The 18,769-nt window shown below is 43.2% G+C and overlaps 1 protein-coding gene across 1 annotated transcript in view; it reads left to right on the top strand.

Annotated features, from left to right (window-relative positions):
• LOC310870396 (guanine nucleotide exchange factor VAV3-like) overlaps positions 1–18,331 on the top strand; it is a 63,256-nt gene extending 44,925 nt beyond the window's left edge. The window contains exons 21-27 of the mRNA XM_083781599.1: positions 3,022–3,087; positions 3,384–3,418; positions 3,754–3,870; positions 6,751–6,838; positions 7,153–7,285; positions 16,770–16,918; positions 18,184–18,331. Of these exons, the coding sequence (XP_083637725.1) occupies positions 3,022–3,087; positions 3,384–3,418; positions 3,754–3,870; positions 6,751–6,838; positions 7,153–7,285; positions 16,770–16,918; positions 18,184–18,225 (630 nt within the window). The 3' untranslated portion in view covers positions 18,226–18,331. The remainder of the gene's footprint in view (positions 1–3,021; positions 3,088–3,383; positions 3,419–3,753; positions 3,871–6,750; positions 6,839–7,152; positions 7,286–16,769; positions 16,919–18,183) is intronic.
• The last annotated feature ends 438 nt before the right edge of the window (positions 18,332–18,769 follow it).

The following is an 18,769-nucleotide window of genomic DNA, read 5'->3' as shown; positions in this document are numbered from 1 at the left end:
GGAGACACAATGACGAGGTCAGGGAGGAGATCAGTCACCGGTCTGTCCCGACCACATTCAGCCATGTTCCGCAACGAATGGTGCGCGGCGGCCACTTCAACATCTCCTCAGATTAAATCAAGGAGAGCCCGCATTAGATGATCTAACCAATTAAGCAGGCTTCAGTTGATTAATTAAGTGCCAGGCGACGAGACGGTAAAACTGCAGACACTCCGCCCTGCCGAGGACATTTTAACGGCGGCGCGCAAGCCCTTGTGTACTCTCATATTTAGCAGCTGTCTCGCAGGGCAACTGCCAACGAGTTTAGAGGGTTTGACTTTATCTTATGTTGGAAAGGACGGTGATTTATAGGAGCGGTGTCTTGCGGGAGCCATCCCTGGCCATTCCTCACTCACTTTTTACGAGGGTGCTAAAACCCCAGCCCTCCTTTTCTTTGGGGGGCTCTTCGGATCAGACCTGCAGTTTATGTCCACAGAACCGATGGCTGGGACTTGAGCCTGCGTTACTTACACGCGTGCGAGTGTCACGCCAGAAATAGTCGATCTATAAGCTCACACCGGTTAGATCGTTCATATGCCAGGGTCTATAGATAGGCTATCTTTGGTCTATATACTTGCACACAACTAATGATCAATCTGGAGTAAGTCTGTTCAAGGGTTCAAGTTCAAGGTTCCCCAAGTTCAAGTGTTTCCCAAACAAATTTTTTAGGGCCATAGCGCAACATCTGGCTTTCGGAAATTACGTCATGTGGCAGTCAAGTCTATGGACTTTTAATGTTTGTTTAGAATATGATGTTTGTTTAAAGTAATCACAAGTGTGATTTTTGAGTGGTGCTAGCCACTCCTATCGACAGCAATGTGTTTCCAAGGCTGGCTGGGTCTGTCTGTCCGAGTACGGAAATAGCGTTTGTTGACCACCAAGTGTCACTGTTGCGCAGCCTAAAACACACACACACACACACACACACACACACACACACACACACACACACACACACACACACACACACACACACACACACACACACACATGCCAGGGAGGAGGGCTTGAACAGTACAGTACTGTACAGCACCACTCAGTTCAGACGTGTCTGACTTATTTTATTTTCACTGGCTATATCGTTCATTATGCCTGATATGATTGAAGAAGCTGTCTGTCGGTTGCTTACAGCAGAGGTTCTCAAACATGTTTTGCTCAGGGCACCGGAATATCGTTTTCAGCCATGGTTGTAGATCGGCAATCTTTGGTGAAGAGATGGTGTAGATTGAAAACGACCAAGTACAAACTAAATATAGAGGGTCTAAGACAAGTGGTTAAACTATCAAAGTATCCTGTGGCACCCGTGGACTTGCATCAAGGCACCCTAGTGTGCCACGGCACCCACTTTGAAAAACCCTGGTTTACAGTATGGCCATGAACGCCATGGAGACTCGCAATTACAGCCCAGCAGGGATGCCGACTGTCATGGCTCTGGGACCTAAGGGACTCACAGCCGCAAACACACACGACTCGCCGCCATGGTGACGGCGTAACACGTTTTGGGGGACGGAGATAATCCAAGACACTGAATGATGAAGCACACTGTGTGTGTTTATTTTATTCCTATGCATAAGGACATGCTAATAAGGCTACTTAATCTTGGGCGTCCCCATTGGCGCCAGGGGATGAAATTACAGAACATTGAGAATTCATATCCCCTGTTACCCAGAAGGCAATTATCCCCTATCCCACCGGCAGAACAATACAATCAATCACCATAATTTCATTTGATCCGCCGGCTGCCGCCTGTTTACGCCGACAGAGTAATAAGTTTAATCTTTATCATGCGCTTATCGAAGGCATAACAAATAGACGGGGAGGGGTGCTCCAAAAACCTTTGATGAAATGTTATTAAGGCTTGAATGAATCACAGAGATGGGGTAAAGGATTCGCTTTCCAATCGAGTTACTGCTAGAAGCCTGCACGGTCCCAAAATGCATTTCATGCGCTAATAAAGAGTGAGGAGGGGAGCCTCTGCAGTCAGGCAGGAAGCTGTGAGTGAAGAGCATAGCCTCGGCTACGATGTGTTCCCTGATTGACTCCAACACGACTTCAAATTGACCTCCAACACCAGACTGGAAGTGCCGTTTTGGACGTAACACGATATACATAGACTTGTTGCTCAGTGCAACCTATTACAATATACTGTATATATGTATACGTCCTTTATATATAAATGGTTATCATGAAAAGAAAAACACAGCCTTGTGGGAGAAATTAACTAATTTGTTACCCTAAATTGGTTTACATTGCTGAAAGAAAAAGGGGCTTTTCTACATTGTGTGTCAATGAGATTCATATGAAGCTCAAGTCTGGCTCGAGGTCCGTCGACGAGTGCCAGACAGCTCATGCTGTCTGGGTATTCAAGGACTACAGAATAAGATCCATTATTTAGTGCTTAAACGAGGCTCTTGTTTTGATGCAGCACAAATCTAACTGCCGGCAGAGTCTGACTCTGAACTGTAATTAACTCGGGGTGCAAATTAGACACGCTGCTTGTTGTGAGCTAATTGCTGAGGATTTATTGAAGAGAGTTTGGGAGGAGGGCGGGAAAAAGATGAGAGTGAGATGGGTGGGGGGGGCCTGCCTCCTTCCAGACATCAGTGGTGGAAAGTAGCTAAGAACATGTACTGAAGTACTGTACTTATTAAGTACAAATGTGAGTATTTTTACTGGATTATTTTTCAGTAGGTACTTTACTTCTACTTCAGTAAATCTCAGAGTCAAATATTGTACTGCTACTAGTTTTGTAATAATTTTGATTATTATTATAAAACATGCATAAAACTTTATCCCTGATACTCAAGTACATTTTTAATACTAGACTTTTACTTGTAACAGGAGACTATTTCTACATTGCAGTATTGATACTTTTACTTAAGTAAACCATTTGAGTACTTTATCCACCACTGGGGAGAGTGACATGGGAGGCTGCTTCCTTCCAGACATGCGATAAACAGTCCTATAATTGCCGTTTTACAGGGCAGAGTTCCAGCGACGAACAGGATCGGCTTCTTTCCGAATGACGCCGTCAAGCCCTGCCCATGTGTAAGTGTACACTTTCCCAATTAAAAAGCCACACACGCTCTTCATCAGCCATCTCCACAAGCTCCTTGATGCGAATTACAGCACCCTCTGTGGAAGATGGCCAGTTATCGACACCTTCACACGCGGGGAGTGATGCTTTTCAATCGTGTGGCGGTTCTTGACTGTTGTGTGAGAGGGTCCGATTTGAGCCATTAGATGTGGGAGAGAATATCAGATTACCACAAATAACCTCTGCCCTCTCTCTATTGTCTCCATTAAGAGAGAATAACCACCGTTTTCTTTCCGCTCCACCCCAGGTTCCCAAACCAGTCGATTACTCAAGCCAGCTCTGGTAAGCGATGGAAACAAATTACTATAGATTACAATATTCACAACTAAGCAATTCTTATTTCATGCTATTGAGCCACTTTGATTTTTTCCTGTCCACGTGCAAGGAATGATTGATTCCTGATCTTCTCCTCCACGTGGGGTCTAAGGACACCCAGGGGTCCATGGGGAGGGTCTCCAGCTAAATCATTTGTTAAATTAAAACTGTAGATTGTGGTCCCGGAGATCACATGGGGGTCCCTGGCCTAATGCATATCAAACTGGTGCCCACAAAGAAAAAAGGTTGAGCCTCACTGGATTTAACTTAAAGCCTAATTCACTCTCAACACAATGATTCAGGTTCGCAGGGCCTTTAGAGAGGTGCCAGGCAGAAGTGGAACTCCTGGACCGAGGGAACAGTGCCTATCTGGTCAGACACCGAAGTAAAGAGTGTCCCGGGTACGCCATCAGTATCAAGTAAGAGTCACTGCATGGGGGGAAAGGGTGGAGTAGTGTTTCCATACAGGTCAGAAATGTGACTTCTCAGGAAATAGTCAAATATTGCGTGCGTTTCCAATTGTACTTTTGCGCGACACTGCCATACGACGAAGTAGAGGCATTCGTTTATACCATTTAGACCCGTTACACTTATATGTTGTTATACCTTTCAACCGGGGACAGCATCTGTCACATTAGTTGTTACTATATTGAAATCCCTAACAGCTCCTCTGTGGGGAGCACTCAGCTGGGTGAATTTCCCCCGCGGGAAGTGGTATAAAATAAAAATATAAAATAATAATATATTATTATTATTATTATAAATAATACATTTAAAAACAATATGGTGATACAAGGTTTCCCCCCCCCCCCCCCCCGACAGTGACGATATTATTAACAAAATGAATCATTGTTCTTCTGTCTTTGGCTGTCAGAAGGTGCAGAATTGTATTTAAAATAAGGATCGCCGCGTTCTCCTCCAGCAGATGAATCAACCTGTCGTAATGTCTAAATGTTTTACCTGGGAAGGTCAGATGACTGTATATCCCTCTTTTGAAACACAGTGGTTTTTATTCAACTAGAGATCTCTCACGCCATGCACGCCAAAGCCCGTCAGCTTCTTTGAAAGAAACATTTTATAAAATCATCTTGTCCTAAGCCGGGGAGATTACAGAGAATCAGTCTGGACGTTGAAATTGTATTTTAAAAGTAGAATATTTAGCGGGTGACGCATCAGTCTATTACAGACCATTTGGGTGTGTGGACTCCCACAGCCCTCTGTCAATGCTTTCATGCGTCAGCCTGCTTGTGAATGCTCCGTTCCTAATTGCCTGTCCCACTGCTTAAGATCGTTATCAGCAAGTCCATCTGAGCAAATGGAGCTTAACACACACTGAGGGTTTCCTCTCTGACAGCCAAAGCAATACAGACTGCAATAGCAAGCAGTTAGCTTTACTTACCGTAAGTACGGTTTTAAGGTATACTTTGACTTTATGTTGATTTGGTCATACTTCATGCTTCTATCTAGACTCCTGTACATCTGAGAGTCAAATACCGTACGTTATTCCCCACTACAATTTTTGGACAGCTTTACTTTCTAGTTATTAAATTATTAATGCAATGTACATTAACTGAGAAATGATTATGTATACCAAAAATATGATTGCGAAATGGACCATTCTGCATAACGAGTACTAATGATGATGTTTAGGTGAAAAAAGAACAGGAAAAATATATTAATTAAGTAATTCATTAATATAAAAATGTTACCGAAAAGCATCGTTAGGGCTTACAGGGTTAAGTATATTTTGATGCCGGTATCCTTTTTTTATGCTTTTACTCAAGCATTGTTTTTCACTTGTAACATAGTAACCTCTATTCCTGTGGTATTGTTATTGATTGATTGATATTTTTATTAGACAAATAAAATGCAAACAGTACAGGGGTACAGTCAAGCACAAATGGTCCAAAAGGATAGCACCGAAGAAAGACCTTGCGGTCTTGTTTCCATTCGGGTCCCATACATTCATTCAAAACACAACAATGACATCAGCAATGATATATATATATATATATATATATATATATATATATATATATATATATATATATATATATATAATGATATATCTCAAATTGGGAAACAAAGGAGGGGGGGGATAAAGAGGTGGGGCAATCACATTCTCTCCCTTGACCTGATGACAGTGACAGATGCATTTTCAGACCTTGTTTAAAGGAAACCAGTGATTTGCTTGTTTTGAGGGAAGGGGGAGGGTATTCCACACATGAGCGGTTGTGCTGTGGAAGGTGGATTTACCGATATTTGTTCTAAAAATGGGTGGCACCAGATCATTATTCACACTCCCTCTAGTGTTATGTATGTGTGAATTGCTTACCTTTTTGAGGTAATCAGTCAAGTAACTAGGCACTAAGTTACTTTTACTTTATGCAGTACGCGTGAGCATTGCAGCTCCTCCAAATCCACCCTGATGATGAGGATAACAACCTCCGTCCGACTATCTATCTCAATGTGTAGAGCACACCTATACCTACGCACTCCACAGTCCACACACATCAATAATGTATTACTCAGCGTATATATCCATAATGTATAAGTGAATTTGCAATGTGAGTGTGTTTTCTCACGTACATTATATACAGCACATTGACAGATTCATAATAAGGGCCCTCATCTCCCATCGTGTGATTTTGTACATGATCTCTGGTGGTAGAGCCAGGAAGAACAGTGCCCCTGGTGGAATCTGATCACAGGTGCATGTTTTCCCCAAGGTCGGCCTCTCCTCACATTTCCCCAAAAATGATGTGATTTTCACAAGAAGTTTTACTTTTTAATTAGACTGAGTTGAGCATGAATTCAGGTTGTAGGTGTAAATCTTTTGTAATTCTGAGTGTTTTGATTTAACCACTTAAACAATTAAGACCTGAGGCTGATATTCTACAAATGCCTTCTAAAATCAGTAGGCTAGGTTTAAAACTTTTTTTTTCTAAAATGTTCATAAATAACAGATGTACAAGCTCAGAGCAAATTACTCTTTCTTTTTAATATGAATTTATTTCTTCTTCTTTTTTTCTTTTCAACCGAACCCCCACAGCCGCATCTGTTAGTGCGAGCAGGCTAAAACCAAAGTGAAACTTTTGTACGTATATTTATGTGGGACCTCAACTCCTTGGCAGCAGCACGCAGCAGCAGGATGACTGCAGGCTGGGTGCCGGTTGTCATGGCTGTGCTGTGCATGGACCGTGAACCCGGTGTCGTGACGGCTTTGCCATAGTGACAAGATTGATGGGATTGCATGTATAGTTAATTAGCAGGGTCATGTCTTATTCATACACCTGCAGGTTCAACGACGAAGTCAAGCACATTAAGATTCTGACCAAGGACGGCTGCTTCTACATCGCAGAGAGTCGCCTGTTCAAGTCTGTGCTGGTGAGGTTTTCACAGACTGCACTGCTCCAAAGAATTTGCATGTTAAGGCAATTTACAAATATTATTATACCTTTGGAACGTTCCACTACACTCATTTGGGACTTTATAGCATCATGTTCAGGGTTCAATTAGTAAAGAAATTAATAAAAACACACATTTTCTTAGCCACCTAAAATTTGATATTAATTAATTTTGTTTTATCTGCAATCCAGCATGCCTCTGTATGTTTCATTTGAAATGTCCATCTAGCCTAGGTTAAGGTTTTACCTACTACACTATAGACTAATGTGTGAAGGTATGTTTGTGCTGTGCAGGACTTGGTTGAGTACTACAAGCAGCACTCTCTGAAGGAGGGCTTCAGGAGTCTGGACACCACACTGCAGGTGCCCTACAGGCAGCAACCGGCCAATGGCTGCATGCCCAAGGCCATTACCAGGACCAGCAGCCGTGAGTAGTCTGTCTAAATAAACAATCAACACCCCCTCACTCACTCTGAGGTGTCCTCTGTCTGTCTGTCTGTCTGTCTGTCTGTCTGTCTGTCTGTCTGTCTGTCTGTCTGTCTGTCTGTCTGTCTGTCTGTCTGTCTGTCTGTCTGTCTGTCTAGCTCACTGTCCTACGTGTGCCTTTACTTCTCTTGGCACACAACGTTATACCACCACAGATTATATTAATAGACAGAGTTAGGTAAAATATATATATATATTGAATTGAGTTGATGTTCACTTGGAGTGCACAGTTAATCAAAGGAATTAATTTAACAGATTTTATTTATTCAATTTCAATCATTTTTTATTTAAAAAAATACATACAATAATACCAGATCTACAAGCTCACAACAGGCTGTGAGTTTTTAAATGAGCTATTTTTGATAACTCATGGAGACATATGAATTATGCAGCGAGCGGAGATGTGAAGCGTGATCTATCTTTGCCTTCATTTGCCATTAACAGTCTGTCTGTCACCACAACACGCATGCCAGAAAACGTGTTTGTTTCTGCCTTATAATAGTATGTTTTGTGTAAAAATAAATGGCACTGGCATTGACAACCCCAGCAAAACACTACTAGGCCAGGGCGGCATTCTTTGTGAAGAAAGAGTTTTAGTTTCCGATCGAATGAAGTTTCGCTCAGAAGGTCTCACATCATCCTGGAATGATTACCATGACAATGAATTATAGAAGCAAACTGAACTTGTACTTCACTTCAGGGTTTTACCAAAAAACATCTTTTCGGTTTGAAACTACAACTAAAAACATGGCAGAACACGGCAAACTTCAGAAAGTTGGAAGAAGTTCAGTACTTTGGGCTGATGCCTCTGGAGGAGAATATCTTAAACGAGGTTCAAGGCACGCTTTGAGCTTAAGCTCTGGGCCTGTAGTAGTACAGTAAATGTATGATCACACAGTCCACCAAAAATACTCCAGTAGTTTGCGTGTGCAGACAATACAATTGATTGTTTGTGGCTTGCACATGCGTGTTCTTTCACAGACCAGTTTTGCCCTTTCCACAAACGACTGCACCAAAATATCCCGGCACACATTAGATCATTGTGCTGACAAAGCATTATGTAGTTATTAGACACTCGAGTGGAAATGTCTTAATCCCCGAGGCGGGTCTTGTATTTGACGTACGAGACATGCTGGAAAATATTTAGCTCCGCATAATGAGCACTAACGCACTTCTCCTCCAAAGAGTGCAGCGTTCAGCTTTCCTGAGGAGATAGTCGATTGTTTCTCTTTTTTTTTCTAGAATTATGTTTTTTTTGTATCAGTCTGTTTTGTGGTATTTAGTTACATTCACTTTAAGCAACAAGAACATTAAACGTGATGGAATTGGTCTTTGTGGCATTACAGGAATGGCTTCAGCAATGCTGACTCGACAGTGTACTGTACATATCATCACTCTAAATTGCAGGCTACAATTTACAATTTACAATTTAGGCATTTAGCAGACGCTCTTAATCCAGAGCGACTTACATTTAAGCAAGAACAAAAGCATGGGAATACATCACATAAAAGCAATTATCATGAAACATGCGTAAGCTAAGAAGGTAACAGTGGAATATCTATATGATGAAACTATACATACACTATACATAATAAACTATACATATTCACTACTATGCTATACATATGTACTATGGCGTGCTATGACTATATACAATACAATTATAGTGCTGTCTACATAACATGCTATAAGTCTGTGTCAAATGCTATCTAAGCCAACAGAAATGCTATCTAAGGGGTTAGGGTAAGTGCTATGGGCCATGATGGAGTCTGAAAAGGTGGGTTTTCAGGCTACGGCGGAAGATTGGGAGTGATGCTGCAGTTCTGACTGCAATGGGAAGTGCATTCCACAGTTTTGGAGCCAGAAGGGAGAAGAGTTTGGGACGTGTGGAGCGTTGTCCCGGCGTTTTTAGTGAGGGTACTTCCAGAATACACATGTATATCCCGATCATTAGATTAACTGTACATTGCTGTGAGTTGCCAAGTCTATTATATCAATGGTAACCCCCTTTGAGCTCCAGGTAGGATTTAATAAATTAGGATTACTGATTACTGTTGGCATTAAATTAACACTGAGGATTTTAGAGTAATGATTTGGCTCCCAGAGATTAAAAAATTACACCCGTGTGAAGTAAGTGGTGCAACTCCGTGCGGGGGTCCCCGGGGAGGGGGGGGTTCCAGACCCACAGGAACGCACCCAGGGTGTCGACCCGATTCCGGCGAGCCGCCCCACGTCCAAAACGGTTGAGAAATGACAGAGTTACCGTGTGCGTCCCTCTACTGTACCCTCTACTGTACTGTACTGTACTGTACTGTGCTGTACTGTACTGTACTGTACTGTACTGTACTGTACTGTACTGTACTGTACTGTACTGTACTGTACTGGCACACCCAAAATCACTATATATACAGTTAATATGTGCGTGTGTTTGTGTGTTGCGCACAGGTGGTGAAAAACAACCATGCTGTTTTCGTGCTCAGACGCACCCACCCAGCCACCCACCCACCCAGAGACACACATAGTCACTTAAGGAAGTGGTTGCACCACTTAAAAAATAAATGTGTCAAATGGGGGTTTGTGGCCTAAATGCATATGAAAATGTGGTCCTTGAAAATGGGTCGAGAATAACGTTATTACTATTATATGCATGGTGTGTCGAGGACCACCAGTACTGACATTGCCTATTTCAGAACGACACCTTCCTATTAATGCATCCTCATTTATGTCCAAGAGACAACTGTGATATATCTTGACACATCAACTTAATTATCACATGCTCATTCTCTCAAGTTCGTTTCTTTATTTAAACCACATGTTAAAACATGGCCGTGTGTGCACACTGCACGCTCTGCATCAGAGCCCGAAATGGATACTGCTGCTGTACACATAGAAACACATTATTAACACTGCTATTATCAAATTATTTTGTCTACAAAAACTTGTGAAATGGAACATTGTACATAATAAGTACTCAAGTATATTTAGATGCCAATAGTTTTGTACTTTTACTTGAGTAAATTTGGAAAACCACCCTTTTTGTGCTATATTTCTATATTGTGGTTGGTATTGATGCGCAAGTAAAAGATAAATTCTTCCACCACTGCTGTCAACTAAACTAGCATTGACAGCTGTGCTTTGTCCCATCTTGCACTGGGTGCAAGGTAGAACTTCTAGGCTTAGATCTGCCATTGCAAAAAGAATAGTCAAGTGTGTAAGTCAATAAAGTTTGATTTGATTTGAAGTGGATCTCGAGACGTAAAACATGGGAACATCAGTTATCAGTTATCTATGACCTAGGCCTACAACTTGAAATTGAATTGGCAGCCTGATTTGTCCCCCATTGGCTTCCATAATCAAATTTAAGTTTAGTAATTCAGTTTTAAAACAAGGAAAGAAATCAGTAGAGGTGCTATGGCAGTGTGTGCGAGAACCAGTCAAGCAGTTTAAGCGATTAGCCATGCCCATGGACCAACAGACTGTCGGGGTGAGTGGTAAGCAAGACCCTAACGCATGGACAATGGAAGCAGAGCATTTCTCTTTTTTTATTTTATTTGGAAAAGCATTACAGTATAGACAGCATTTCTATATACATAGGACACAAGTGCAAGTTCCCTCCCTATCCCCTCATCAATCCCCTTCAACTCTTAACTCTTAAAAGTTACCACTAAGTAAGCACCAACACAGAAAATAGACTAAAAGTAAGACTAATGTAGGTTACTCATTATGGCCTCTAGGCTTTTACAGACTGGCGGACCCACTGAAACATAGAAATAGACAGGGAACTATATGCAGGTGAACTCAAAATGCATGTGTTACCCTGTAACACATGGCTGGGGGTAAACCGGACACAGGTGACTAGGGATTCTTAAGAATAATCACAGCACAATTAGACAAGACAGGTAAACAGCAAACAAGGGTAGACAGGAAGCTCATAGAACACTACAAAATAAGATACAAAACAGAGAGCTACAGAAGTAACTAAACTAAACACCTAAACCAACAGGAAACGAGAACAGATGAGAAATGTCCAAAATTGCCCTGGATATTATATAGAATATTATATTAGTAATTTAAAAATAAAGAAAAAAAACACTTGTTATTGTAAAAATCAGCAGAATAGGGACAGCACGCGCTGCTTGGATCTAAAAAACAAACTTGATACATTGTTTTTTGTATTGTCAAATAAACATTAAAATTCCCATATTCAAGGAATATTCGAAAATCTAATATTATTTTACCAGTCCGAGCAGACAGAGAAGAGTGGAAGAAAGAGGATGGAAGAGAAAAACAGCAGGGAAATAGGTGGAGAATACAGTTGGACGGAGAGTATAGGAACATTTGAGGATAGAACTGAAGATGAGTTCAGAGGGATCAGTTGAGCAGCATTGCAATGGAGAGAGAGAGCTTAAAAAAGAGAGGAAGAGATTGTGAGAAAGGGAGAACAAAGAGAACGGACGGACTGATAGAAGAAGAAAGAAACGGCTGCACTCTGTGAAACAGGGAGCAGAGGGGGGGGCAGAAGAAAGAGAAACGAGAGAGAGAGAGAGAGAGAGAGAGAGAGCAGAGGGAGGGATGTAGAGATCGGCAGCTCTGCATGGCTTTGCAGCACTGGCCCAGTTAGGGTCCCGTGCCCCAGGCAAACACTGGGAGGGCTGCCTCGCTGAGCAGCCATGCTGCTGCAGCCTCCAGGATGGCAGCACAATTTTATTGACAGGACATGACATTTCACTCGGGCTGCCAGCCGACAGAAAAGCGTGTGACAGCTGCATCGCTGCACCTGGGGGACGATCCCCGCGTCCCCCACACGACACGGCGAGGGACTGCCGCTGCCGCACCCGTTTTCTGCCAGAAATAAATTCAAGAAACATCTCTGGACCCCCCACACAATCATAGAAAGTTTCTAAATACCATCTGATGTTCAAAAAACAAAGACAAAAGATAACAACAGCACAGAGCAGCTGGAGGCAAAATGCCACAACTTTAAACACAAGTTGTCGTGTAAAAACTTCACAACGCATCACATTGCAAGCAGTTTGTAGATCTGCTATTTTCACTTTATTTTTTGCTCGTAATGACATACCCAAGACGTAATGTAAAGTCTGAACTTAGCCCCTTGTGTGCATTCCAGTGATGGAAGACATACTCACATGAGTTTTAGTTAAAAGTAGCAATACTGCAATGTAGATATTCTCTGTTACAAGTAGAAGTCGGACCGTATTGAAAATGTAGTAAAAGTACAAAAGTAGCTGCATCAAATACCAAAAGCAGAATGTCAGTAACATTCAAAATCTACAGCACAAAGCTAGAGTTTTAATATCATTGTAGTGGAGTAAATGTACAATATTTGGTTGCGAGGTGTAGTGGAGTATTGAAAAGTGGAAGTACTTCAGTAAAGTAAATATACCACAACATTGTACTTAAGTACTTACTGTAGTTACTTTACGACTCTGGTGCGTAAAAAAACCAAAACAAGAATCCTACCGCGTCCAGCTGTTCCCTTTTCCTGCCAAGAGTGCCGTGCTCCTGCTGGGCGTTCAGAGACAACCTCTGGAGACCTGCCTGGTGTGCATGGGAACCGCTGAATCAAGCCTCCTCCATACAGTACAATGACTGATGGAACGGCAAAGAGGAGTCAGAACACTGCAGACGTTCCCATGGCACACATACTATTTATTTATGTATTTATTTATGCATTTATTTGGTCGGGGCAGCGCATATTAATGACCACCACAAATACAGTGCTGTGTAATGTTTATGTTTATTTATTTGATATGGACATAACAATTACAGTTGTACAATTTGTAGATGCATCGTTTACAGTACGTGTGTCAGCAAGAATGCTAGTTTACATCCGTAGTCCCAAGACTGAAAACAAGCAACAATACAGAAATAGCCCATGTAAACATTACTAAAAGGGTACAAAGAGTAAAAACAATACGGTAGCAGACGGTTGCGAAAACCTGCTTCTCTCGTCAGTTGGTCGGGCTCCACTTGGTCACGCCTCGTGACATCATGCATCCATATATGGTCACACCTCGTCACATCACGCCTCCATATATGGTCACACCTCGTGACATCACGCCTGCATATATGGTCACGCCTCGTGACATCACGCATCCATATATGGTCACACCTCGTCACATCACGCCTGCATACAGTATATGGTCACGTCTTGTGACATCACGCCTCCATATATGGTCACGCCTCATGACATCACGCCTCGTGACACGTCACGCCACCATATATGGCCATCTCCATATATGAAGACCACGACACTGACCTCAACTGACCCTGGATACATCCATACATGGAGAAGACTGGATCATCACCTATATCTGCATATGGAGCCGGCCAGCAACTCTACATCTGACCTCAAACCCTTAGATCTCCATATATGGAGCTGACCTGTTCTGACAATCCATATTTTGATCCCTCCCCACCCGTCCTTCCTGTTCTGACATTCCATATGTTGATCTGACCTCATCAAACCCTGTACACTCAAGACACGTTCCATATATGGCCAGTACAGAATTCATTCCATATGTTGATCAGACAGACAGACAGACAGCGCATAGACAGCTAGACCCTTGCAGAGCCACATTGTAAAAAATAAAATAAATAAGTTCACTCGTACACACACACACACACACACACACACCCTCACACACACACACACACACACACACACACACACACACACACACACACACACACACACACACACACACACACACACACACACACACACACACACACACACACACATACATGCATACGAACGGCATGGGAATACACACCCCCAGTAAGGAAAAAAAGGATTAAAGAAGAGTTGAGACAAATTGGCCTCCATTTAGCTATCCCTGTGGGGCTCGGGGCGGGGGAAAGGCAGGCAGCCATATGAACCATATTGCGGTGTTGACAGGAGGTAGTTTACACCGTGCGAGAGCCTGCATGCTCAGATGGTTATCAGGTGGCAGCAGCAGAAGTCACAGGGCGTTTGGGGAATTACTTCAACAGAACGTCATGCTGTGCTCCTTTATGCTGTTGCTTTGAACTCGGCCAAAGGTGTCACCTCCATAGTTGCGGAACACAAGGGTATGATGTAGTAACGTGTGTGTGTGTGTATATATATATATATATATATATATATATATATATATATACATGTATATGATTATTTTCCTATAATGACATGCCCCAAATATGGACGTCAGGTTGAAAGTGGTTAACGTGAAATGTTTTATGTTTATGTATGATATATACAGTATGGTGCTGGGAACAGTACACTGACATGTACTGCATTGACAACGGGGGGAAAAAACTTTTACCAACATAGCAGCGATTCCTGTCTTGTGTAATAAGATGCATATATTCTGTCACAAATAAAAGTGCTGTATGGTGAAATTGTGCATGTATTGCAATGTTTTTGCCCTTCTCCTCATCCCCCCTTTTCTTTTCTCCATCTCTCCTTGTGTGTGTGATCGTGCACATCTGTGTGTACTGTATGTGTGTGCGTGTTTGTGCGTACGTGCATATATGCACTTGTATCATTACACTTGTGAGGCCCAAATGTCCCCATAATTATAGTAGCATTACAGTAACAGATACTTTGTGAGGACACATTTCCTGGTCCTCACAAGAGGTTCTTGGTTCTTTTATGGTTAAAACAATTTGTGGAGTCAGGTTTGCAATAATTGCAGAACCACACAGGAAGGCAGGCGGATGAAGTTTAAGTGAAGATTTATTTACCAACACAGGACATACATGGGCTGGACACGCCATAACATAAACTATACACTAGCAGGGAACACAAGGAACTGAGGGTTTAACTTAAACCCTCAGTTCCTTGTGTTCCCTTAACCGTTTAATTAGACACAGGGATAAGATAACAATACACAGGTTAACAGAACTAAAAATCAACACTGGGATAGGCTGGGAGACTAACAGAACACAGGTGGAGAAAACTAGTAATCACAGGGAGGTGAGACAACACAGGAAACAGTAACTAGGGAAAACAGGAAACACTACGTCATGACTACATAATAAAAGTATACAACAGACAGATATCGTGACAATAATACAATACATTTTGGGGTTAGGATTAGGTTTAAAGGTATCGGAGTTACGATTTTGCTTGATTTATACTTCTGTATATTGACCACGATACTGACCATTTGTACCACACCTACAATATTGATATCAAGTATAGTAATACAGTGCTTGTGCGTGTGCATGCGCGCGTGTGTATATCGCTCTCTGTGTGACTCTCTGTCAAACTTGTGTTTATGTGCTTACGTTGTTTCCTTCTACTCCGGCCTGAACCCCCTGCCCTGCTGCTCGCTGCACTGCGCTGGCTTCCTCTAGTTCCTTCTGGAGGCTGCGGCTTTGTTCCACCCACCTCCTCTCCTTTCTGGTCAGGTACAAGTACCACATTCTTAACTTTACCTACCTCTCTCTATCTCTCTCTCTCTGTCTCCCTCTCTCTGTCTCTCTCATTTGGCTTCAGCACTTTCTTCACCCAACGCCCACATTTCTGGGTCTCTCCACATGCAGTTATTCTCGCATTTCCTCTCTGTCCAATAAACAACATCTGCGTGTGCGCTTTAGAGCGGGTCAATTCATTTGTTTTACCCTCTCAGGGTTATATTAACACTCAGGGTTCGCGTGGGTGTGTGAGTGCGTGCGTGCATGTGCGTGCGTACGTGCCCGTGCATGCGTCTGTGCATGCGGGGGGCTGTCTGTCTGTCTGTGCGTCTGGCTTATATGTGTGTGACTACACATGCATAATGTGCATGGTGACTTTGTGTTCATGTTTGTATTTGCTTTTGTGGGTGATTTTGTGTGTGGCTGCATGCACATGTGCGCGCGCACGTGTGTGTGTGTATGTGTGTGTGTTTCATCCAGCCCACCTGCCCAGCTGAATCATCTGTGCTGTCACTGTGCAAACAAACCAATATGTACATGTGTGTGTGTTTGTGTGTGATATTAACCCAGGCCTGTGTGTGTTTGTGTGTGATATTAACCCAGGCCTGTGTGTGTTTGGAGTACTAACCTTGCTTCACCAGATTGGCACCGATAGTATACAAGTATATACATACAACCCCTCTGCCTGTACAGCTCTAAAGTAACTAATAAGTACATTTACTCTGACTGATACTATAGATGTAATTTCCTGGGGTCTAGTAGGACTATAGTAAATAACAATAAATAAATCGCCGTAATTCTTTGTAAAAAAATACATATTTAGGCACTTGTTCAACAAGCTAGACCCTGTCAAAATAGCTAAAAACACTAAAACGAAATAAAGCAGCAAATGAAAAGAAACGAACACTCACCTTTTACTTTCTCTAATAACAACCTAAAACATGATCCTTTCTGTACACTTCTCATTCATTTATACGTGTCTGTGTGTGTGCGTGTTTCAGTGTTCTCTCCCAGTGTGGTGGGGTTTGCCGTGGCATGCTATGACTTCAGTTCCAGAGACACGCGGGAGCTCTCTCTGATGGAGGGAGACATAGTGAGGATCTACACCAAGATGCCCAACGGATGGTGGAGGGGAGAGGTCAACGGCAGGGTAGGTTTGTCTATGGTGGAGGGGAGAGGTCAACAGCAGGGTAGGTTTGTCTGGTGGAGGGGAGAGGTCAACAGCAGGGTAGGTTTGTCTGGTGGAGAGGAGAGGTCAACGGCAGGGTAGGTTTGTCTGGTGGAGGGGAGAGGTCAACGGCAGGGTAGGTTTGTCTGGTGGAGAGGAGAGGTCAACGGCAGGGTAGGTTTGTCTATGGTGGAGAGGAGAGGTCAACAGCAGGGTAGGTTTGTCTATGGTGGAGGGGAGAGGTCAACGGCAGGGTAGGTTTGTCTATGGTGGAGAGGAGAGGTCAACGGCAGGGTAGGTTTGTCTATGGTGGAGGGGAGAGGTCAACGGCAGGGTAGGTTTGTCTATGGTGGAGAGGAGAGGTCAACGGCAGGGTAGGTTTGTCTATGGTGGAGAGGAGAGGTCAACAGCAGGGTAGGTTTGTCTATGGTGGAGAGGAGAGGTCAACGGCAGGGTAGGTTTGTCTATGGTGGAGAGGAGAGGTCAACGGCAGGGTAGTTGGTCTATGGTGGAGGGGAGAGGTCAACGGCAGGGTAGGTTTGTCTTTGAGTCAGAATCAACTTTATGCTCACATCACAGCTTTACGGGCTTAAAGAAGGGTGTGAAATTTTAAAATATAGGCTTACTTTCGCCATTTTCTAAATTCCCTGGCTGCTGATTGGGGATCTGGTTTGGCTTTTCAAAATAAGTCAGTATATCTTGTAAAGAAGATCAGTACGAAAATAGGGCCCTAATGGCTCTATTTTCGTCAGTATCCCTGAACGTCTTTTTTTGTTCTCTTAATAAAAAAACTATTTTGACAATTTTTTTGTGATATGTGATATATCATTTTTGGCTGTGTACGATACTATAACGATAGTATTCTTCCTAATACGATCATTTTAAGCCTCCGGCACGATAGTTTAAAATCTCCCATCTGGAAACACTGCATGGGGAGAGTGGTGTTTGGCTCTTTGTCAGACCGGTGCGGCTCGAAACGTCACGTCCAAAAACCTTTGGAGCATGATTTTTGGAGCATGATCCAGTTTAACTTTAAACTTTGGAGCGGACTTTCCTGTGTTTGGATTCTGACCTCTCCCCGGGACCTGCATGGTACTTTAGTGAGTGGAGGTGGTTTTTTTTGTTGTTTGTTTGTTTGTTTCTACTAATAAATAAGCGATCACAGCCAGTGTCTCTGAAAGAGCAATTTGTATGCATGGCATGGCAGCAGCTGACCACATTCTCCTGCTTGTTCAAATGCTTCTCAGGTGGGGTTCTTCCCCTCTACCTACGTGGATGAAGAGGACTGAGGCGCTGTCCCGCAGCCCTCCCTTCCACCCCGCTGCTCACAAACTCCCTTTGATGAGACCATCCAAAAACAAAACACAGACAACCATGGGACATTGTGGAGTGAGGGAGGGCAGGGACATTGGGGAGTGAGGGAGGGCAGGGACATTGGGGAGTGAGGGAGGGCAGGGACATTGGGGAGTGAGGGAGGGAAGGCGGGCAACCCCGCGGTCACTGTCCCCTCCCTGACGGACCTCCAGGCAGGACTTCCCGTGTCAGGATTCCAGCGGGCATCAATCGCTCTCTTCCATCTCGCCATGTCTACGCCCTCCGTCTATACACTCTGCTCACTGACCCCCCCCCCTGGGGAAAGGTTGTGAGCTGTACCCCCAGATCACACACACACACCCCTTACACCCCCCCCCCCCCCCCCCCCCCCCCAACCACGGTCTGGATCCATAACTAGGCCTTGACCAGTTGTGGATGCTCGGATAGTACTCAGATTTGTTACTTGATGCCTTCTAAGTCAGTATAGTTCTCAAAGATTTTCGTGCCAATTTTGTGGGT

Source organism: Protomyctophum parallelum, assembly GCF_964188405.1.
Source record: "Protomyctophum parallelum genome assembly, chromosome: 14".
NCBI classification, from domain to species: domain Eukaryota; kingdom Metazoa; phylum Chordata; class Actinopteri; order Myctophiformes; family Myctophidae; genus Protomyctophum; species Protomyctophum parallelum.
This window is presented reverse-complemented; position numbering and strand designations above follow the sequence as displayed.